Source organism: Hyla sarda, chromosome 5 (genome assembly GCF_029499605.1).
Source record: "Hyla sarda isolate aHylSar1 chromosome 5, aHylSar1.hap1, whole genome shotgun sequence".
Classification (NCBI taxonomy): domain Eukaryota; kingdom Metazoa; phylum Chordata; class Amphibia; order Anura; family Hylidae; genus Hyla; species Hyla sarda.
Genome location: NC_079193.1, coordinates 43,313,864 through 43,338,647, shown reverse-complemented (window position 1 = coordinate 43,338,647; position 24,784 = coordinate 43,313,864). Strand labels below are relative to the sequence as shown.

The 24,784-nt window shown below is 44.4% G+C and overlaps 1 protein-coding gene across 1 annotated transcript; it reads right to left on the bottom strand.

Moving 5' to 3' along the window:
* Positions 1-8,490: 8,490 nt before the first annotated feature.
* LOC130273117 (acrosin-like) lies at positions 8,491-12,756 on the bottom strand. The gene is made up of 5 exons (XM_056519414.1): positions 12,589-12,756; positions 10,827-11,043; positions 10,016-10,281; positions 8,873-9,018; positions 8,491-8,786 (listed from the first exon to the last, which is right to left on the bottom strand). Exons 1-5 carry the CDS (start codon positions 12,671-12,673, stop codon positions 8,592-8,594), a joined length of 909 nt encoding a protein of 302 aa, XP_056375389.1. The 5' UTR covers positions 12,674-12,756; the 3' UTR covers positions 8,491-8,591.
* Positions 12,757-24,784: the final 12,028 nt, after the last annotated feature.

Here is a 24,784-nt window from a genome sequence, read left to right as displayed (position 1 = left end):
TATCTACATCACTTTTTTGGATCGCTAAAGTCCAAAAAAGATAAAAAACCACCTGCAAAAACGCCAAAGTTAAAATCCACATAGCGTTTTTCTTGGCGTTTTCTCACTCCCATAGACTTCTATAGGAGCAAAACGCCACGATTTTGACAAAAAACGCTGGTTTGAGGGAACTACAGCATTTTTTTCAAAACGCCAAAGAGTGGAAAAAAACTCAGAAAAAGGGAAAAAACGACAAGGGGATTAAAAAACCCCAAAGTGAAAAAACGCAAAGTGAAATTCGAAATTTGCGATTTCTCATTGACTTACAGCTAACATCTGGCCGCAGCGTTTTTTGACCAAAAAAACGCCATGCGGCAGAATTGCCGTTTTTCTTTGCGTTTTGCAAAAAAAAAAACAACAAGTGGAGACTTCGCCTAATGCATCCAAGCATTTTGCACATTCTCAATCAGGTGATATCAGTGCCCTTGTGATCACTGGAATTGAAAGGGTTACTAAACCATTACGAGGAAGAGACAGACGGGCAAAATTGCTAAACTGTAAAGGTTTCTGGATTCTCATGTTTAATACCTTGTACCCGAAAGGCATGAATCATAGGTTAGATTTGGTTCCGAATTAATAACAATTTTTCCCTTTTTTGTATTTGCTGTGTTTTTAATATGTGTGGAATTTCTACGCCCAGTATAGTCGTAGCTAACTCTTTTAACCCCTTAAGGACCCAGCCATTTTACACCTTAGGACCCAGCCATTTTTTGAACATCTGACCACTGTCACTTTAAACATTAATAGCTCTGGAATGCTTTTAGCTATCATTCTGATTCCGAGATTGTTTTTTCGTGACATATTCTACTTTAACATAGTGGTAAAATTTTGTGGTAACTTGCATCCTTTTTTGGTGGAAAATCCCCAAATTTGATAAAAAATTTGAAAATTTTGCATTTTTCTAACTTTGAAGCTCTTTGCTTGTAAGGAAAATGGATATTCCCAATTTTTTTTTTTTATTCACATAAACAATATGTCTACTTTATGTTTGCATCATAAAATTGATGTGTTTTTACTTTTGGAAGACACCAGAGGGCTTCAAAGGTCAGCAGCAATTTTCCAATTTTTCACAAAATTTTCAAACTCACTATTTTTCAGGGACCAGTTCAGGTTTGAAGTGGATTTGAAGGGTCTTCATCTTAGAAATACCCCACAAATGACCCCATTATAAAAACTGCACTCCCCAAAGTATTCAAAATGACATTCAGTCAGCGTTTTAACACTTTAGGTGTTTCACAGGAATAGCAGCAAAGTGAAGGAGAAAATTCACAATCTTCATTTTTTACACTCGCATGTTCTTGTAGACCCAATTTTTGAATTTTTACAAGGGGTAAAAGGAGAAAATGTAAACTTATATTTGTAGCCCAATTTCTCTCGAGTAAGCAGATACCTCATATGTCTATGTAAAGTGTTCGGCGGGCGCAGTATAGGGCTCAGAAGCGAAGGAGCGACAAGGGGATTTTGGAGAGTACGTTTTTCTGAAATGATTTTTGGGGGGCATGTTGCATTTAGGAAGCCCCTATGGTGCCAGAACAGCAAAAAAAAAAAAAAAAAAAACACATGCCATACCATTTTGGAAACTAGACCCCATGAGGAACGTAACAAGGAATTAAGTGAGCCTTAATACCCTACAGGTGTTTCACGACTTTTGCATATGTAAAAAAAATATATATATTTTTCATTAAAATGTCTGTTTCCCCCCCCAAATTTCACATTTTTGCAAGGGTTAATAGCAGAAAATACCCCCCAAAATTTGTAACCCCATCTCTTCTGAGTATGGAGGTACCCCATAAGTTGACCTGAAGTGCACTACGGGTGAACTACAATGCTCAGAAGAGAAGGAGTCATATTTGGCTTTTTGAGAGCAAATTTTGCTCGGGGGGCATGTCGCATTTAGGAAGCCCCTATGGTGCCAGAACAGAAAAAAAAAACACATGGCATACCATTTTGGAAACTAGCCACTTGAGGAACATAACAAGGAATAAAGTGAGCCTTAATACCCCACAGGGGTTTCACGACTTTTGCATACGTAAAAAAAAAAAATTATTCACTAAAATGCGTACTACAATGCTCAGAAGAGAAGGAGTCATATTTGGCTTTTTAAGAGCAAATTTTGCTGGGGAAGCCCCTATGGTGCCAGAACAGCAAAATAACCGCCACATGGCATACCATTTTGGAAACTAGACCCCTTGAGGAACGTAACAAGGGATACAGTGAGCATTTACCCCCCACTGGTGTCTGTCAGATCTTTGGAACAGTGGGCTGTACAAAATTTTAAATTTGCACAGCCCACTATTCCAAAGATCCGTCAGACACCTGTGGGGTGTCAATTCTCACTGCACCCCTCATTACATTTCGTGAGGGTTGTAGTCTCCGAAATGGGGTCACATGTGGGGTTTTATTTTTTTTTGCGTTTGTCAAAACCGCTGTAACAATCAGCCACCCCTGTGCAAATCACCTCAAATGTACATGGTGCACTCTCTCTTCTGGGCCTTGTTGTGCACCCCCAGAGCACTTTGAGCACACATATGGGGTATCTCCGTAGTCGGGAGAAATTGCATTACAAATTTTGGGGGTCTTTTTTCCCTTTTAAATCTTGTCAAAATGAAAAGTATAGGGCAACACCAGCATGTTAGTGTAAAGAATTTTTTTTTTTTACACTAACATGCTGGTGACGACCCCAACTTCACCTTTTCTTAAGGGGTGAAAGGAGAAAAAGCCCCCCCAAAATTTGTTAGGCAATTTCTCCCGAGTACGGCGATACCCCATATGTGGCCCTAAACTGTTGCCTTGAAATACGACAGGGCTCCGAAGTGAGAGAGCGCCATGTGCATTTGAGGCCTGAATTAGGGATTTGCAAAGGGGTGGACATAGGGGTATTCTACGCCAGTGATTCCCAAACAAGGTGCCTCCAGCTGTTGCAAAACTCCCAGCATCCTTGGACAGTCAACGGCTGTCCGGCAATACTGGGAGTTGTTGTTTTGCAACAGCTGGAGGCTCCATTTTGGAAACAGTGGCGTACCAGACGTTTTTCCTTTTTATTGGGGAGGGGAGGGGGGCTGTGTAGGGGTATGTGTATATGTAGTGTTTTTTACTTTTTATTTTATTTTGTGTTAGTGTAGTGTAGTGTTTTTAGGGTACAGTCACACGGGTGGGGATTACAGCAAGTTTCCCGCAAACTTGCAGTCTGATACTCACTGTAAGCCCCCTGCCCATGTGAATGTACCCTGTACATTCACGGGGGGGGGGGGGGGGCCTCCAGCTGTTGCAAAACTACAACTCCCAGCATGCACAGCCTATCAGTGCATGCTGGTAGTTATAGTTTTGCAATAGCTGGAGGCACACGGGTTGGGAAACACTGAGATAGGAAACAGACAATTTTTCCCAACCAGTGTGCCTCCAGTTGTTGCAAAACCACTACTCCCAAACATTCTCAGGCATGCTGGGAGTAGTAGTTTGGCAACATCTTTAGATCCAGATGTTGCCGAACTACAACTCCCAGCATGCTTGGAGTTGTAGTTTTGCAACATCTGGAGGACTACAGTTTGCAGACCACTAATACAGTGGTTCCCAATCTGTGGCCTTCCAGATGTTGCAAAACTACAACTCCCAGTATGCCAAAACTGTCCAGGCATGCTGGGAGTTGTAGTTCTGCAACATCTGAAGGGGCAGATGTTACAGAACTACAACTCCCAGCATGCCTGGATAGTAAGGGCATGCTGAGGATGTGTAGTTTTGCAACATCTGGAAGGGCACAGTGGTCTCCAAACTGTGGACCTCCAGATGTTGCAAAACTGCAACTCCCAGCATGCCCGGACACCAAGGGCTGTCTGGGCATGCTGGGAGTTGTAGTGTAAGGGGACCAGATGGAGCAGTCCAGATCGCTTTACGGCGGTCTGGACTGCTGCAAAGGTCCCGCGCCGTCGCCGAAGATCCACTCACCTGTCGCCTCCGCCGCCGGGATCCGGGTCTTCAGGGACGAGGTAAGTACCGGGGCCGGGCCCCAGCACTCCCCCTTCCCCCGCCGCGTCCTCCAGTCTTCCTCCCGTTCTCTCCGGACTTCCAGGGGCCGGGCAGGGTGGGAGGAAGTAACCGCCCCCCCCTGCGATTGGTCGGTTAGCTAACCGAGGAATCGCAGGGGATAGGAGGAGGTGGCAGGCTTGCCACCTCGCTCCTATACTTCAGCATGGTCCTGGCTGTCTGTGACAACCGGGATCATGCAAAATTACCGGGCGGTCGGGTCCCAGAGACCTGATCAGCCCGGTATCGCCGCAGATCGCTGTTGTGATTTCAGCAGCGATTTGCAGTGATCGCCGACATGGGGGGCCTACATGGCCCTCCTTGGCGTTTGCCCTGGATGCCTGCTGAAGGATTTCAGCAGGGATCCGCTTCCGATCTCTGCCCGGCGCGCGGCGGAGACCGGAATGACTCAGGACGTATGCATACGTCCTGGGTCCTTAAGTACCAGGGTCCCAAGACGTATGCATACGTCTTGGGTCCTGAACAGGTTAAATACCTGTGAATACTATCCCCTGTATCTATCATTAAGGCCTGGTAGGGTGGAAATGTGTCAGAGGGGGAGGTTTCTGACCTCAAACATGTTGGATTGCACCTTACTTTGTTTATGTGGATTTTAATGGATCGAATAAATGGACGTTTTACCAGTGCTGTGAATACCTTGGATTTTTTTCATCTTGAAGATGGTGGAGGAGGACTGTTTGCATGTACAAGGAGGAGCTGAGCACTATCCATAATCTTTTTTTTCAGTTCCTTGGGTAGACTGTTCCATAAATTCACAGTTCTAATGGTAAAGAAGACGTGTCACCCCTTGAGACTAAACCTTTTCTTCTCCAGACGGAGGGAGAGCCCCCTTTTCTTTTGAGAGGGTTTTATCTGGAATAGTCTTTCCCTATATTTTTTGTATGGGCCATTTATATATTTACATACATTGATCATATTCCCTTTAAACGTCTCTTCTCAAAACAAAACAAATGTAACGCTTTTAATCTTTCCTAATAGCTAATGCTGGGTTCACACTACGTTTTAAGCAATATAGGACCGTATACGGCTGGGGGGAGTGAAAACTGGGCACTCCCGTATCCCATCCGTATGCGGCCAGTATGTAATGCATTTCAATGAGCCGACTCTGGCTCATTTTTGCCCCGTATACAGTTCTAACTGGACCTAAAACCATGGTAGACCACAGATTTTAGGACCAGTTGGAAAATCGTTAACGGGGCAAAAATGAGCCGACCAGAAATGCATTACATACGGGCCAGATCATTACATTTGGGCCAGATCATTACATACGGGTCCCGTATTGCTTAATACGTAGTGTGAACCAAGCCTAAGATGTTTATAAGTTTAATCACGTGTCTCTGCACCCTTTCCAGCTCCACAACATCCCTTTTATAAACTGGTGCCAAAACCTGAACAGCATATTCCAATTCTTTATAAAGGGGTAGTATTGTGTTCCTGTCCCTTGAGTCCATGCCTCTTCTGATACATGACAATATCCTGCTGGCCTTAGAAGCGGCTGCCTGACATTGCATGCTGTTCTGTAGACTATGATCTACAAGTACACCCAGATCCTTCTCTACCAGTTTTACTCCACCCAAGACATACGATACATGCAGGTTTTTAGTACCCAGATGCATAACCTTAACATGCAATGTGCATGTCACGCTCCGGCTGGCAGGAGGTGGATCCTCTGTGCCAGAGAGGGATTGGCGTGGACCGTGCTGGTGGACCGGTTCTAAGTTGCTACTGGTATTCACCAGAGCCCGCCGCAAAGCGGGATGGTCTTGCAGCGGCGGTAGTGACCAGGTCGTATCCACCAGCAACGGCTCAACCTCTCTGACTGCTGAAGATAGGCGCGGTACAAGGGAGTAGACAAGAGCAAGGTCGGACGTAGCAGAAGGTCAGGGCAGGCAGCAAGGATCGTAGTCAGGGGCAACGGCAGGAGGTCTGGAACACAGGCTAGGAACACACAAGGAAACGCTTTCACTGGCACAATGGCAACAAGATCCGGCGAGGGAGTGCAGGGGAAGTGAGGTATAAATAGGGAGTGCACAGGTGAACACACTAATTAAGCCTGCTGCGCCAATCAGTGGCGCAGTGGCCCTTTAAATAGCAGAGACCCGGCGCGCGCGCCCTAAGGAGCGGGGCCGCGCGCGCCGGGACAAGACTGACGGAGAGCGAGTCAGGTACGGGAGCCGGGATGCGCATCGCGAGCGGGCGCCTCCCGCATCGCGAATCGCATCCCGGCTGAGAGAGGTATTGCAGCGCACCCGGTCAGCAGGTCTGACCGGGGCGCTGCAATTGCGAGGATGTTGCGAGTGCTCCGGGGAGGAGCGGGGACCCGGAGCGCTCGGCGTAACAGTGCATAACATTTACGCACATTGAACCTTATATGCCAAGTGGATGCCCAGACACTCAGCGTGTCCTCGTCAGCTTGTAACTTATGCACATCTTCCATCGACTGTACCATGATTCATATGCTCCATAGGAAGTTATTTTCTTTTTGAATTTCTTTTCTGTCTGACCACAGTGCTCTCTGCTGATGTCAGGAACTGTCCAGAGCAGGAGAGGTTTGCTATGGGGATTTGCTCCTGCTCTTGACAGTTCCTGACATGGACAGAGGTGTCAACAGAGAGCACTGTAGTCAGACAGAAAGGAAATTCAAAAAGAAAAGAACTTCCTGTGGAGCATACAGCAGCTGATAAGTACTGGTTTAAGGTTTAAGATTTTTAAATAGAAGTAATTTACAAATCTGTTTAATTATGTGGCACCAGTTGATTAAAGGGAGTACACCTTTAAAATCTCCCATTGTTACCACTGTACCCGCCCAGGCAGCCCTCTCTATTTGTGTATGCAGCTGACCTTCTGTCTCCTCAGTGATGTTAGGGGGTCTATAGATTACACCAAAAATTATCTTTTCAGTGTTTATCTCCTTGTGTAATTCTACACACATTGATTCCACATCCTCACAATCATCACACACTATGGCATCGTTCACACTGACTTTCATACCACTTCTTACATACAGACAGACTCCACCACCTTTTCTGTTCATTCTATCCTTTTGAAACAGTGTAAACCCCTGCAGATTAACAGCCCCGTCATGCGAGGAGTCCAGCCATGTCTCAGTGACCCCAACTATATCAATATGTTGCTCCAGTATCAAGGTCTCAAGTTCTCCCATTTTGCCTGTAGATACAGTGCAGTCACATTCTTCCATATACTGTGCATATAAATGCCACAACATACAAGGGGCCTTCCACGTGCCCACCATGAGTGCCAGCCACATGCCTCCTAGAAACACCTTCTGTTCCTAATATGGCTATCTACCAGCATAACTACCTACCTGGCTACCTACCAACATAGCTATCTACCTGGCTATCTACCTTCATAGCTACTTTACTGACTATCTACTAATATAACTACCCTACCAGGCTACCTACCAATGTAGCTATCTACCTGACTACCTACCAACATAAATACCTACCTGACTACCTACCTACATAGCTACATACCTTGCTACCTATCAACATAGTTACCTACCTGGCTACAAACCAACATAATTACCTACTTAGCTAATTACCAACATAATTACCTACCTTCTACCTACCAGCATAGCTATCTACCTGTATACCTACCTAAATAGCTGCCTACTTACCTATCTAGCTTCCTAGCAACCTTCCTGGCTACCTTCCTAGCACCTAACCACCCACATATTTACCTACCTACTTATTTACTTATCTACCTACTTATGTACCTAGCTGCCTGCCTACCTACCTATCTACATAGCTACTTACCCAGTTAACTGGCTTCCTACCTACCTTCAAAGCTACCTACCTATCTAACTAGCTACCTACCTATATGGCTAGCTACATGGCTACCTAACTATATAGCTAGCTAAAAAGCTACCTACCTACCAATGCAGTTACCTTTACAAACATTTGTGAATGAATGGGTTGTTGCAAATAGTCCATTGAATTCCAATGTGGTACGGTAATAGGACGCCATTATTGCAACGAGTCAGTTTATAAAATGTCTTCCCTCTTAGATCCTCCATGATCAATTGTGAGAATAGGTGATAAGTTTTATTCCACTGGAGTACACCTTTAAGTTACACCCTTGTTAGTTGAGACAGAATCATCCCCCAGCAAATGTTATTTATAATTATCCTTGGTTTCTGAAATCAACTTGGAGACCCCCTGAGGAAATATCAATGATTTTTAGATTTGGGGTTTTATCTTGGCTATTCGGGAACACTCTATTTGAATTTTTTAGCCAATACTTCCATTATAAAAATAGAATACATTGGGAGTTCACATATACCAGGGCAGAAGGGAAATCTGGCACTTATGTGGGTTTTACCTTATATACAATGGAAACCCAACAATCTGTTTTACCAATATGTGTAAAATCTGCTTCTTGTAACATTTAAAAATACCAAGTAATATGTTTTCAGTAATTTTTATTATTTTGAAGTAAACATGTTCAAGGTGTTACTAACATGCAAAACATAGTGTCTATTTATCGGTGACTTATCCAAGCTTGCGCTTCTTAGCGGTCGGGTTGGACTCAGTTTTGTCCATGATCCAGTTGAGAAAGTATTGGGTAGAGGTGTAAATCCCTGGGCTTTGTGCCTGTGCACAGCCTGATCCCCAACTGGTTATACCCACCACTGAGTAGGTTCGAGCCTTAGGCTCCTTGCACATCAGTGGTCCCCCGCTGTCACCCTATAGGACAGAACAGAAAATATATCAGTACAAATACCTGAAGGTTATTTTTTACATATGGCTGCATTTCATCACACTATAGTCACCTGACAACTATCAATGCCTCCTTTCTCATAACCTGCACATAGGTTGTAGACACCCACAGCGCCATTATACCATGCCGTGCTATTGCAACGCTTTGTAGAGATCAGGTCTACACGGGCTTCCTGAAGAATATCCGATGGTTCTGTGGCTGCAAAGGAAACGTTATAAGTTATGAGAATTTTGCCCAGACTTTGAGGTGGGTAGACGTGTCCTACAGTTATCTCTCTTGATCTTCTCATACACCGGAATGTTCAGAACAGCTGCAGGTTCGGATGACTTTAGTATAAGGTAAATGGGCACCTTTAGACTCCCCATATGTAGCAGAAGGTTACTGTTGTATTGTCAGATGAAATATTGGCCATGTTTAAAAGAATCTGTAGATGAATGGGCCCCAATCTGCCATGGATAGATCTGCTCTTACACTGTAGCTGAGTGCGCCCTAAACAGGGAATCCTTCCCTCTATGACATTTATATCCTGTTGGTTTTCATTAGATAGGACAAAATATAGAGGAAATTTAGCCCTGGTACTTGTATGTGGCTTAGGAATAGGACACTGCTGTATATTGTAATGAGGTTAAGGAGATATTCTGCATATTTAATATATAGGTATTATAATAGGTATTACAATGGGCCTATTGAAATTATTAGGCCGTCCATGTAAATGCGTCCATGTAAAAGTAATCAGTAAAAAGTGACATTCTCTGAAGCCACACTCTGCCCCTCTGATGAAGGTTATTCTGTCTGTCAGTCAGATCTCCCCTGTTATAACAATTCAAAGTACATATAAAATTTGAAATACTGTTAAGGATACGTTCACACGTGCAGTTTAGCCGCGAGCTTCCTGCTGCGGGTTTGAGTTGCAAAGAAATTTCATCTGCAGAAAATCTGCCGTAGAACACCCACCCGCAGCTGAAACCTGCAGCGGGATACACGTGGGCAACTGACCCATGTGAACGTACACTTAAAGAATTTTTCTGGATTTTCCTCAGGTCTATCCTGAGGATAGGCCATCAGTCTAGAAGTCCAGGAAACCCCCTATAAAAGATAAATAGTAAAATTCAAATATACAGAACAGTCATAATCGTGCTTTAAAATCATATATATATATATATATATATATATATATATATATATATATATATACCTTCTTCTTCCAGAACACCCCAGCCGGCAATATAGCAATCGGTCATGAGTGGAACTTGTGCAGTTTTCGGAGGAAGGCACGCTGGTTGAATGTGTTCATTGTAAGAGATGGGACGATCTATAGAAAGCAGCGCAATGTCATTGCGTTCTGTGTCCGGGTCATAATTCTCATGTTCTATCTTTTTGGATATGGCCCGAATCTGAACTTCAGGGCCAGACGCTGACAGCTTATGGCCTCCAAACACCAGTCTCCAAGAGAACACAGAGCTGAAACAATAGGAATTAAGAAAGATATTGGATCATATCAGCAGGGGCGTAGCTACAGGGAGTGCAGAGGTTGCAGTCCCGGGGCCCTGGTGCCTAAGGGGGCCCTAAAGCACATCAAGAGATCAGTATTATAACTGGCATATGGGGCCCTGTTGCAGAGTTTGCATTGGGGCCCAGGAGTTACAAGTTACGCCTCTGCATATTAGCAAACATTTACAATATATACTGTATACCTAAGTACCCGGTGTTGCCTGGTGTTGCTACCTAAACCCTGTGGAAGGAGAAATGAAACTATAGGCCCAGCAAGATGTTACAGTAAACCAACGGCTTCGCAACAAACCAAACACTTTCTGAATGTTCAGCGAGTCAAACTTTTGGAAAGTTGTTCAAGCTTATTTAATAGTATGTCAAAGTGCTACCACTGTCTCAGACCCTGAAGACTTATTATTACATCAAGCCTATACCAATGTTTAGTGTATAAATCTAGACATAACCTGAGAGGTATGTGATTCAATGGTAACAGAGATTGTGAGGGAATGCCTTACTCAGCTTGGTTCTTGAAGCAGTGGGCAGCTGTTAGAATCCATTTATCATTCAAGATGGAGCCTCCGCACACGTGCACAAAATGATCCTCGTCTATGGCTTGCTGGATACTGACTAACCATGGCCAGGACCCAGGTAGGGCATCTTTTCCACCAACAATGCGTGAGCCAAATTCCTGGCCTGCCAAAGGTCGATCTCCACATGCTAGAGGGGTAGAGACTGTGGGGAGAACTTATCATTAGTGGGATGATCGCAGGAGGTTTATCTGATGGAACCCCCATAATCTTGAGAATAGGGGTCCTGAAGCCTCCATTGAAATGAAGTGTAGACAATAGATGGAGTGGCAGTGCACAATCTCTCCAAAAGATCATCTCTTTGAAAAAACACCGCCTGGTCAAGACCAGATTTCCTGTGACCACTTTTCAGTTCTATTATATATTATGGATACTGACCATCTACTTTGAAGAGACCACCCTTGAGAATAGGGGTCCTGAAGCTCCCAATGAAATAGAGTGGTGGTCACACTTGAAAACTGCCCCTAACAAATTGCTTATATAGCTTAGTACAGTAATCTCTGTATCTCTGTCAGTGCCTGTAGGCAATAGATGGAGTCGCAGTGCGTACGTGTGACTGCCCCTCCATTTTGAAGGGAGCTTCAGAAACCCCACAATGTTACCTCATCACATATATTTTAGATAGCGGATACATTTTTAGTGGTGGAAAACCCCTTTAATACCGCCCTACCCTCCGTTTATAGATTTTAGAGCCAATGTACTCTCCTAGGGATGCCGCACATAAACAGATTGCCTGAATTTTATAATAATAATGTCCGCCATGATACAATCTGTACTCCCCCAATGTTTCCATACACCAGCCGTATGACCTAGTCACCAGGATGCAGCAATATGATAATCGCTTTATGGGGGAGATTTATTAAAATCTGTGAAGATGAAGAGGGGTGCAGTTGCCCATAGCAACCTATTAGATCGCTCATTTCTTCAGAGACCTTTTTTTTTTTAAAGAAAGAAGCAATCTGATTGGTTGCTATGGGCAACTGCACCATTCTTCTTTCACACAGATTTTGATATATTCCCTGCAATACCTTTTATTTTTACATTGACAGTGAATTATATATGTATGGTATAAGACTGATGCACACTTCATATGTACTGAATGCAGTGTAGACAGAGGCTGAGTCGGGTAGGTCCCCATCTCTATTATAGGGGGTTACATACTCTAGAACAGTGGTCTCATACTGGTGGCCCTCCAGATGTTGCAAAACTTCAACTCCCAGCATGCCCGGACAGCCGTTAGCTGCAGCCAACTGCCGTTAGTATCAGCCGTTGGCTGTCCGGACATGCTGGGAGTTGAAGTTTTGCAACATCTGGAGGGCCACAGTTTAAGACCCCTACTCTAGAGGGAGATGAAAACCTATGTAGAAAAAAAGTGGTGCAGTTACCATAGCAACCAGATTGGTACGTTCATTTTTCAGAGGTGTTTTTGAAAAGGAAAGTAGAAGCACTGAATATGGTTGCTATGGGCACCTGCACCATGCTTCCGCTTTGATAGATTTCCCCATATTATTTTTTGAGAGAAAGACAGAAGTGGATCCAGCAGGAAAGAGAGGTGTAAGTTTTTCCTTTACATTTCCCATTTCTTTGAATCCACTTCTGACTTTGGCTCAAAATAATAAAAGAAAAATTACCACAAAAAACTTTGTGTGAAACCTCCATTATATGAGTAGTTCTATATTTGTGTACTAACTTCTATGGTGAGGAAAAAGAGCGCCATGATCCATAAACTGACACAGAAGAATGGCGGTAACTTGTAAGAGCACCAGAAGCTTCATTGTGTCTGTCCGTGTGGTAAGGAGGAAAGTGAGTGGAGTCACCGTCACAAGATGGAGGTGGTAGTATAGTGAGTGACCTAACAATGACATCATAATGGAGTCAGGCCCTTGTAGAGGACTATGTTCATATGCCTATATGTGCTGTCATGTTTTCTTATATGAAATATCTCAAGATATAGGGTTAAATCTTATTCCTATAGATCAAGATATAGGGTTAAATCTTATTCCTATAGATCAAATATAAAAAAAAGAAACAAAAGTAGGAACAGAAGGCGACTGATATCACTGTGATACTGCGATACTGCGAACATGTCCCCAACCATTATATCATGTATATAGCAGATTGCTTTACACTTGATTATTTCATCTGTTTCCCTTCCCTGACGGGATAAGACCTAAAGAAGAATACATTGTTTCCATAGTTACAGAAAGAGGGTATGAGGGTATGCTGGCACTGCCCTCTGAGGGATATACTCGCTGGTATTGTTTATAGGCACTCAGATACTATACAAATTCACACTTCTCAATCTGTACCAGATAAAGGCCTCATTTACTAATGTCGGGTTTATCTCTGAGTGTTTCTTGATTTACTCCCTGTATTTTTCTCCCTCATTTACTAATATGTCGCACGGATTGTGTCGCACCGGTTAGAAATTGTGTCGCACGGTAAATTGTATATATGCCCCCGGCACAGCGCAATCATATCCCCCCGGCAGCGCATGTTATACATATATATATGTCCCCCGCACAGCGCAAACTTAAGCCCCCAGCAGCGCATGTATATACAGTATATATGTCCCCCGCACAGCGCAAACTTAAGCCCCCAGCAGCGCATGTGTATACAGTATATATGCCCCCCGCACAGTGCAAACATATGCCCCCAACAGCGCATGTATATACAGTATATATGTCCCCCGCACAGCGCAAACTTAAGCCCCCAGCAGCGCATGTGTATACAGTATATATGCCCCCCGCACAGTGCAAACATATGCCCCCAACAGCGCATGTATATACAGTATATATGCCCCCCGCACAGCGCAAACATATGCCCCAGCAGCGCATTTATATACAGTATATATGCCCCCGCACAGTGCAAACATATGATCCCAGCAGTGCATGTATATACAGTATATATGCCCCCCGCACAGTGCAATCATATGCCCCCAGCAGCGCATGTATATACAGTATATATGCCCCCCGCACAGCGCAAACATATGCCCCCAACAGCGCATGTATATACAGTATATATGCCCCCCGCACAGCGCAAACATATGCCCCCAGCAGCGCATGTATATACAGTATATATGCCCCCCGCACAGTGCAAACATATGCCCCCAGCAGCGCATGTATATACAGTATATATGCCCCCCGCACAGCGCAATCATATGCCCCCAGCAGCGCATGTATATACAGTATATATGCCCCCACACAGTGCAAACATATGCCCCCAGCAGCGCATGTATATACAGTATATATGCCCCCCGCACAGTGCAAACATATGCCCCCAGCAGTGCATGTATATACAGTATATATTCCCCCCGCACAGCGCAATCATATGCCCCCAGCAGCGCATGTATATACAGTATATATGCCCCCCGCACAGCGCAAACATATGCCCCCAGCAGCGCATGTATATACAGTATATATGCCCCCCGCACAGCACAAACATATGCCCCCAACAGCGCATGTATATACAGTATATATGCCCCCCGCACAGCGCAAACATATGCCCCCAGCAGCGCATGTATATACAGTATATATGCCCCACACACAGCGCAAACATATGCCCCCAACAGCGCATGTATATACAGTATATATGCCCCACACACAGCGCAAACATATGCCCCCAACAGCGCATGTATATACAGTATATATGCCCCCCGCACAGCGCAAACATATGCCCCCAGCAGCGCATGTATATACAGTATATATGCCCCCCGCACAGTGCAAACATATGCCCCCAACAGCGCATGTATATACAGTATATATGCCCCCTCACAGTGAAAACATATGCCCCCAGCAGCGCATGTATATACAGTATATATGCCCCCCTCACAGCACAATCATAAGCTCCCAAGTGCCTCGAGCGCTATCAAGGACAAGTATTCTTTTAGCAGAGCATCTCTCCGGGAAGCCGCTGTCCAATGCTCTGATAATGTTCCGCTTGTCAATCATAGCGCTTCAGAGGCATATGTGTATAGAAGTGAAGTGGGGACCAGACATATAGCGTTATCTGGTCCCCACTTGGCTTCTATACACAGTCCTCCTCAGTCCAACCACCACAGCTGCCCCATCGCCTCCCCCATCCCCAGTGTTATAATTACCTGTTCCCGGGGTCCGCGATCCTTCTGGCTCCGGCGCTGTTGCTGTGCGCTGCGATGCGCAAAGACAAGTGATGTCCCCAACACGACGTCACCGTCTTTACGTACAGTGCCAGCGCACAGCAGCAGTGCCGGAGCCAGAAGGATCGCGGACCCCGGGAACAGGTCATTATAACACCGGGGATGTGGGAGGCGATGGGGCAGCTGTGGTGGTTGGACTGAGGAGGACTGTGTATAGAAGCGAAGTGGGGACCAGATAACGCTATATGTCTGGTCCCCACTTCGCTTCTATACACATATGCCTCTGAAGCGCTATGATTGACAAGCGGAACATTATCAGAGCATTGGACAGCGGCTTCCCGGAGAGATGCTCTGCTAAAAGAATACTTGTCCTTGATAGCGCTTGAGGCATATGTATATAGATGCGCCGGGAGCTTATGATTGCGCAGTGCGGGGGGCATATATATATATATATATCTTAACATAAAAAACTACTTTGTACAAACGTTAACATGTTTTTTACAACAGCTTGCAGCTGTCGGAAAAAAAAAGGACAAAACCCGAGTAATGTGATCGGGAAAATTGGTAAATCTGTGTGAAAGTAAGGTTTTGGTCGGGAAACGCCCCTTTTTAGGCTTTTCAGCAAGCCGAGTCGGGTGGTTCGGAAATTAGTGTCGCAACATGCCGCACATAGTCTGCGCCATGGCGCAGACATTGGCCCTGATTTATCAGTCTGTCTGAGACAGAAACTGGAGTGATTTTCCCAAGCAACCAATCACTGCTCAGCTTTCATTTTACTAGAGCTCCCTAAAATATAAAACATGAGCTGTGATTGGTTGCTTGGAAAAATCACTCCAGTTTCTGTCTCAGACAGGTTGATAAATCAGGGCCATTGTGCGACAACATAAACTCGACAAATGCTGTCGGTTTGGTGATAGTAAATGAGGGACAATGCCTTGCCATGAAACAACAATGGCCCTGACTTACTAAGAGTGGAGTTTAGTTTCCTTTGTGGGTTTTAATTCCCTAAAAAAAAATTCCATGGTATTTACTAAGGTTTCCCTACATTTTGCACTTTTCCCTAAATTTTGCTTAATTTTTTTTACACATGCTCTGATCTTTCGGGTTTTCCTCAACTCAAATCCACCATATTTTCTGTGGAAACCTTAGCAAATTTGTTTGTTTTTTGTGAAAATGTTGGGGACACGCCCCCTTTTCCCGACGGCCACGCCCATTTTTCAGGTTTTCTCAGTAAAATGGAGAGTTAGTCGGGTTGTTTTCAATTCTGGCGCCAGAGTCTAGCGCACAACCAGACAAGACATGTCTTGTTTACAATAGTAATTCAGGGCCAATGTGATGGCTTTATAACAAAGTTAAAAGGAAAATGGTAAAACTCACCAAGATAGAGTCCAAAGGCTTCTTTACTGAGAATATCATGGGGACGGACTACAGTGCAGGTTTGTTCCACATTTTTTTCTAGCAATATGACAATCTAGGGTTCAAATGATTTTTATTGGAATTTTTCAGAATTATTACAAACAGAAAGTTCGGCCAACTTAACACAACGACCAAAATTAAATGAAAAGGTAATACAAAAGTACATATTAATATCGCATATGCCTTCAACAGAGTATCACTGTGAGGTTATAGCATAAAACTATAATTAAACCGGGTAGATGGGAAAAATGTCAGCCCAGATCCATCCTCGAATACTCTGAAAATCAACATAAAAATAACATTAAAAAAAAAAAAAATACAACTCCAAAAAATTTCACTTTCAACCGAAGTGAAATAGAGGATGATTCTACTGACGACCCAAGTCATGTGTCTGATACATCTACTGATAATGATACTGTTGTTAGAAATCCTAAGCCTGCCTCCTACTACTCTAAATCCAAGCCTAAATATGTGAAAAAATCTAATGAAAAGAAGTCCTCAAAAAACGGACGAGACGAGAAGGCCGAAAACACCGCAAGGAGATACTCCCAACGGGTGAGGGGCAAATACAAACAAAAGAGATGTGGTCAATCTATCCTCTTATATTGTGTCTGATGCTCAGACTAGTCTTCTGGCTAAAGGCTTATCACATGCACCTACATATAATTCTGACTTGTATCAGACTATCAAAGACTTTTACCGTTTTTCCAGACTTCTTACTGTGAAAAGGCATTTTTTTGACCAAACTGCACAAGAATCGCAAACAGTCCTACTTCAATCTGAACTGTTACCTACTATGAACCCTTTGGAAGACACCGGAACCCTTTCGTTTCAGGATTGTATTGTCCTTAACTCCCTTAGATCTTTAAATGAAGAGTTGGACTGTGAAAGTAAGATCGAGGAGTCCAGATCTATGGAGTTAAGGAATCCATCTTTTTACCCGTCACAATTGAGGTGTGGGGCACTGGATCGTTTTCAAGAATTAATTTATTAGACACTTGCTAGAGATGAGCGAACTTACAGTAAATTCTATTCGTCACGAACTTCTCGGCTCGGCAGTTGATAACTTATCCTGCATAAATTAGTTCAGCCTTCAGGTGCTCCGGTGGGCTGGAAAAGGTGGACACAGTTCTAGGAAAGAGTCTCCTAGGACTGTATCCACCTTTTCCAGCCCACCGGAGCACCTGAAAGCTGAACTAATTTATGCAGGAAAAGTCATCAACTGCCGAGCCGAGAAGTTCGCAATTTCTGCCACCACTAAGACCTATTGTGGCGGGAATTGGCTCTTCAAACAAATCTGTATGTGAGTGGGTTGAGCAATTTTTGCAAACCTTAGTGAAACGTACTTTTGGATATGTTAGGGACATGAAGCATTTGCTTGGTGTCCTAAATGACATACAGTGGCAAATTATAAGTGGCTTACGTGTAATATTGAAACCCTATACACGTGTATTCCCCATAAATTGGCGTTGATAGCGATAGAATTTCATCTGGATAAATATTTTAATCACAACACAGATTTAAACATGTTTATTCTTTCTGCCTCTATGGGAGCCTCTATGGGTGCCAAATATTCACCTTCACTTGCTATTCTTTAGTGGGAGGAGTTATTTTTGATTGATGAACTTAACCCCTTTGTTACAGATGTGTTGTGGTACGGTCGCTACATAGATAATATTATCATTATCTGGACATCTGATGTAGCGAACGTACCCAACTTTATACGATACCTTAACAATAATCTTTGTGCGCTCAGATTTACATCTGATTTTCATCCCACTAATTATCATATATTTGGATGTTAATTTGTGGATCAGAAAATTGTTACCTCAACCTTTAGGAAGACGACAGCTTGAAATTCTGTGTTACATGGAAATTCATGTCACCCCGGACATATTATAAAATATTTGCCTTATGGGGAATTTATTTGTAGCAAAAGAAACTGCTCATCGGAGGAGATTTTTGATTCAGAGAGTATAAAACTATCAGAACGATTAAAACAAAGAAATTATCCTAATAGTTTGATTGTCTCCGCTAAGAATAAAGTTAAAACTATGAATAGAGAGGATCTTCTATATGAAAATAAATCTAAACATAGAAGAAGCCAGAAAACGAAACAGCCGAAAGAGGAGTCAGTTACTTTTGTTACGACTTTCAGTAAACAGAACAGTAAGATTAAAAATATTGTTTCAAAATATCTTCCTATTCTGGAACAAGACGTTACCTTGAAATGTGTTATCTTTAAAGGTTGTAGATTTTCTGTGAGGCGCCCCCCAAATCTACGATATATAATGGCACCCTCACATGTACAGGAGGATAACACTGATAATACGTGGATTAGTGTGCAGGGTTGCTTTAAATGCAGCGGTAACCAATGTGGTTGCTGTGCGTTTATGAATCAGACCAAGGAAATCAGTGAAACTATTGCGGGATCATTGTCTGTCATTCCATCTTTTATAAATTGTAGCACAACATGGACTATTTATTATATACAATGTACAAGTTGCAATTTAGGCTATGTAGGATGTTCCAGTAGACGTATTAAAGATAGATTACGAGAACATATCTATGGAGACACTCATATTACCAAAAATCCTTCTAATGCCTCCAAGCATTTTGCACATTCTCACTCAGGTGATATCAGTGCCCTTGTGATCACTGGAATTGAAAGGGTTACTAAACCATTACGAGGAAGAGACAGACGGGCAAAATTGCTAAACTGTAAAGGTTTCTGGATTCTCATGCTTGATAACCTTGTACCCAAAAGGCATGAATCATAGGTTAGATTTGGTTACGAATTAATAACAATTTTTCGTTTTTTTGCACTTGCTGTGTTTTTAATATGTGTGTAATCTCTATGCCCAGTATAGTCGGAGCTAACTCTTTTAACCTCTTAAGGTCCCAGCCATTTTACACCTTAGGACCCGGCCATTTTTTGAACATCTGACCACTGTCATTTTAAACATTAATAACTCTGGAATGTTTTTGTTATCATTCTGATTCCGAGATTGTTTTTTTGTGACATATTCTACTTTAACATAGTGGTAAAATTTTGTGGTAACTTGCATCCTTTCTTGGTGAAAAATCCCCAAATTTGATGAAAAATTAGAAAATTTAGAATTTTTCTAACTTTGAAGCTCTCTGCTTGTAAGGAAAATGGATATTCCAAATTTTTTTTATTCACATATACAATATGTCTACTTTATGTTTGCATCATAAAATTGATGAGTTTTTACTTTTGGAAGACACCAAAGGGCTTCAAAGTTCAGCAGCAATTTTCCAATTTTTCACAAAATTTTTAAACTCACTATTTTTCAGGGACCAGTTCAGGTTTGAAGTGGATTTGAAGGGTCTTGATCTTAGAAATCCCCCACAAATGACCCCATTAGAAAACCTGCTCCCCCCAAAGTATTCAAAATGACATTCAATCAGCGTTTTAACCTTTTAGGAATAGCAGCAAAGTGAAGGAGAAAATTCACAATCTTCATTTATTACACTCGCATGTTCTTGTAGACCCAATTTTTGAATTTTTACAAGGGGTAAAAGGAGAAAATGTAAACTTATATTTGTAGCCCAATTTCTCTCGAGTGAGCACATACCTCATATGTCTATGTAAAGTGTTCGGCGGGTGCAGTAGAGGGCTCAGAAGCGAAGGAGCAACAAGGGAATTTTGGAGAGTACGTTTTTCTGAAATTATTTTTGGGGGGCATGTTGCATTTAGGAAGCCCCTATGGTGCCAGAACAGCAAAAAAAAAAACACATGGCATACCATTTTGGAAACTAGACCCCTTGAGGAACGTAACAAGGAATTAAGTGAGCCTTAATACCCCACAGGTGTTTCACGACTTTGGCATATGTAAAAAATAAATAATAATTTCCACTAAAATGTGTGTTTCCCCCCCCAAATTTCACATTTTTGCAAGGGTTGATAGCAGAAAATACCCCCCAAAATTTGTAACCCCATCTCTTCTGAGTATGGAGGTACCCCATAAGTTGACCCGAAGTGCACTACGGGCGAACTACAATGCTCAGAAGAGAAGGAGTCATATTTGGCTTTTAGAGAGCAAATTTTGCTCGGGGGGCATGTCCCATTTAGGAAGCCCCTATGGTGCCAGAACAGCAAAATAACCCCCACATGGCATACCATTTTGGAAACTAGACCCCTTGAGGAATGTAACAAGGGGTACAGTGAGCATTTACCCCCTCCCCCCCCCCCCCCCCCCACTGGTGTCTGTCAGATCTTTAGAACAGTGGGCTGTACAAAACTTTTAATTTGTACAGTCCACTGTTCCAAAGATCTGTCAGACACCAGTGGGGGGTAAATTCTCACTGCACCCCTCATTACATTTCGTGAGGGGTGTAGTTTCCGAAATGGGGTCACATGTGGGGTTTTGTTTTTTTTGCGTTTGTCAAAACCGCTGTAACAATCAGCCACCCCTGTGCAAATTACCTCAAATGTACATGGTGCACTCTCCCTTCTGGGCCTTGTTGTGCGCCCCCAGAGCACTTTGCGCTCACATATGGGGTATCTCCGTAGTCGGGAGAAACTGCATTACAAATTTTGGGGGGCTTTTTTCCCTTTTACCTCTTGTTAGAATGAAAAGTATAGGGCAACACCAGCATGTTAGTGTAAAAAATTTTTTTTTACACTAACATGCTGGTGACGACCCCAACTTCACCTTTTCTTAAGGGGTGAAAGGAGAAAAAGACCCCCCCAAAAAAAAATTTGTTAGGCAATTTCTCGCGAGTTTGGCGATACCCCATATGTGGCCCTAAACTGTTGCCTTGAAATACGACAGTGCTCCGAAGTGAGAGAGCGCCATGTGCATTTGAGGCCTGAATTAGGGATTTGCATAGGGGTGGACATAGGGGTATTCTACGCCACTGATTCCCAAACAGGGTGCCTCCAGCTGTTGCAAAACTCCCAGCATGCTTGGACAGTCGACAGCTGTCCGGCAATACTGGGAGTTGTTGTTTTGCAACAGCTGGAGGCTCCATTTTGGAAACAGTGGCGTACCAGACGTTTTTAATTTTTATTGGGGAGGGGGGCTGTGTAGGGGTATGTGTTTATGTAGTGTTTTTTACTTTTTATTTTATTACAGCGAGTTTCCTGCAAACTTGCAGCCTGATACTCACTGTAAGCCCCCAGCCCATGTGAATGTACCCTGTATATTCACGGGGGGGGGGGGGGGGGGCTCCAGCTGTTGCAAAACTACAACTCCCAGCATGCACAGTCTATCAGTGCATGCTGGTAGTTATAGTTTTGCAACAGCTGGAGGCACACGGGTTGGGAAACACTGAGTTGGAAAACAGACAATGTTTCCCAACCAGTGTGCCTCCAGTTGTTGCAAAACCACTACTCCCAAACATTCTCAGGCATGCTGGAAGTAGTAGTTCGGCAACATCTTTAGAGCCAGATGTTGCCGAACTACAACTCCCAGCATGCTTGGAGTTGTAGTTTTGCAACATCTGGAGGACTACAGTTTTCAGACCACTAATACAGTGGTTCCCAATCTGTGCCCTTCCAGATGATGCAAAACTACAACTCCCAGTATGCCAAAACTGTCCAGGCATGCTGGGAGTTGTAGTTCTGCAACATCTGAAGGGGCAGATGTTACAGAACTACAACTCCCAGCATGCCCGGACAGTAAGGGCATGCTGAGGATGTGTAGTTTTGCAACATCTGGAAGGGCACAGTGGTCTCCAAACTGTGGACCTCCAGATGTTGCAAAACTGCAACTCCCAGCATGCCTGGACGCCAAGGGCTGTCTGGGCATGCTGGGAGTTGTAGTGTACGGGGACCAGATGGAGCTGTCCAGATCGCTTTACGGCGGTCTGGACTGCTGCAAAGGTCCAGCGACGCCACCGAAGATCCACTCACCTGTCGCCACGGCCGCCGTCTCCGCTGCCAGGATCCGGGTCTTCAGGGACGAGGTAAGTACCGGGGCCGGGCCCCAGCACTCCCCCGGACCCCCGCCGCGTCCTCCGATCTTCCTCCCGTCCTCTCCGGACTTCCAGGGGCCAGGCAGGGCGGGAGGTAGTAACCGCCACCCCCCCTGCGATTGGTCGGTTAGCTAACCGAGGAATCGCAGGGGATCGGAGGAGGTGGCAGGCTTGCCACCTCACTCCTATACTTCAGCATGGTCCTGGCTGTCTGTGACAGCCGGGATCATGCAAAATTACCGGGCGGTCGGGTCCCAGAGACCCGATCAGCCCGGTATCGCCGCAGATCACTGTTGTGATTTCAGCAGCGATTTGCAGTGATCGCCGACATGGGGGGCCTTCATGGCCCCCCTCGCCGTTTGCCCTGGATGCCTGCTGAACGATTTCAGCAGGGATCCGCTTCCGATCTCTGCCCGGCGCGCGGCGGAGACCGGAATGACTCAGGACGTATGCATACGTCCTGGGTCCTTAAGTACCAGGGTCCCAAGACGTATGCATACGTCTTGGGTCCTGAACAGGTTAAATACCTGTGAATACTATCCCCTGTATCTATCATTAAGGCCCGGTAGGGTGGAAATGTGTCAGAGGGGGAGGTTTCTGACCTCAAACATGTTGGATTGCACCTTACTTTATGTGGATTTTAATGGATTAAATAAATGGACGTTTTACCAGTGCTGTGAATACCTTGGATTTTTTTATCTTGAAGATGGTGGAGGAGGACTGTTTGCATGTACAAGGAGGAGCTGAGCACTATTCATAATTTTTTTTTCAGTTCCTGAGGTAGACTGTTCCATAAATTCACAGTTCTTATGGTAAAGAAGGTGTGTCACCCCTTGAGACTAAACCTTTTTTTCTCCAGATGGAGGGAGAGCCCCCTTTTCTTTTAAGAGGGTTTTATCTGGAACATTTTTTCCCTATATTTTTTGTATGGGCCATTTATATATTTACATACATTGATCATATCCCCCTTAAACCTGTCTTCTCAAGACTAAACAAATGTAACGCTTTTAATCTTTCCTCATAGCTAATGCTGGGTTCACACTACGTTTTAAGCAATACAGGACCGTATACGGCTGGGGGGAGTGAAAACTGGGCGCTCCCGTATCCCATCCATATCAGGCCCGTATGTAATGCATTTCAATGAGCCGACCAGAGTCAAACGCTGACTCTGGTCGGCTCATTTTTGCCCACTATACGGTTCTCTAACTGGACCTAAAACCATCGTAGACCACAGATTTTAGGACCAGTGGGAAAATCGTTAACGGGGCAAAAATGAGCCGACCAGAAATGCATTACATACGGGCCAGATGATTACATTTGGGCCAGATCATTACATACGGGTCCCGTATTGCTTAAAACGTAGTGTGAACCAAGCCTAAGATGTTTATAAGTTTAATCACGTGTCTCTGCACCCTTTCCAGCTCCACAACATCCCTTTTATAAACTGGTGCCCAAACCTGAACAGCATATTCCAATTCTTTATAAAGGGGTAGTATTGTGTTCCTGTCCCTTGAGTCCATGCCTCTTCTGATACATGACAATATCCTGCTGGCCTTAGAAGCGGCTGCCTGACATTGCATGCTGTTCTGTAGACTATGATCTACAAGTACACCCAGATCCTTCTCTGCCAGTTTTACTCCACCCAAGCCATACGATACATGCAGGTTTTTAGTACCCAGATGCATAACCTTAACATGCAATGTGCATGTTACGCCGAGCGCTCCGGGTCCCCGCTCCTCCCCGGAGCGCTCGCAGCGTTTACCTGCTCGCAGCGCCCCGGTCGGATCCGCTGCGATAGTGTCCCTAGCAGGGATGCGATCCGCGATGCAGGACGCGCCCGCTCGCGGTTCGCATCCCAGCCTGCTTACCAGACCCGTTCCCCGTCTGTTCAGTCCCGCCGCGCGGCCTCGCTGCCTAGGGCGCGCGCGCACCGGCTCTCTGCGATTTGAAGAGCCAGTGCGCCGCTGATTGGCGTCTGGCCCAAATGAGTGAATTCACCTGTGCACTGGTCTATATCACCTCACTTCCCCTTCCCTGTATTGCCGGAAAGCGTTCCTTGTATGTCCCAAGCCAGTGTTCCAGACCTCCTGCCATTGCCCCTGATTACGATCCTTGCTGCCTGCCCTGACCTTCTGCTACGTCCGACCTTGCTCTTGCCTAATCCCTTGTACCGCGCCTATCTCAGCAGTCAGTCGGGGTTGAGTCGCTATCGGGTGGAACGACCTGGGGGTTACCTGCCGCAGCAAGTCCATCCCGCTTTGCGGCGGGCTCTGGTGAATACCAGTAACCTCTTAGACTCCGTTCCCCTGGTACGGCCCACGTCATTACCCCACTGACACAGAGGATCCACCACCAGTATCCTCACAGTACCCGGATCCTGACAGTGCATAACATATACGCACATTGAACC

Excerpts from the sequence above, each read along its gene's own strand:
- LOC130273117 (XM_056519414.1), bottom strand. The coding sequence starts at position 12,673 with ATGAAGCTTCTGGTGCTCTTACAAGTTACCGCCATTCTTCTGTGTCAG. Across the intron at positions 11,044-12,588 it reads TCTTTTTCCTCACCATAGAA|TCTCTACCCCTCTAGCATGT; the intron begins GTTAGTACACAA and ends TTCTCCCCACAG. Across the intron at positions 8,787-8,872 it reads GAGGCATTGATAGTTGTCAG|GGTGACAGCGGGGGACCACT; the intron begins GTGACTATAGTG and ends TCTGTCCTATAG.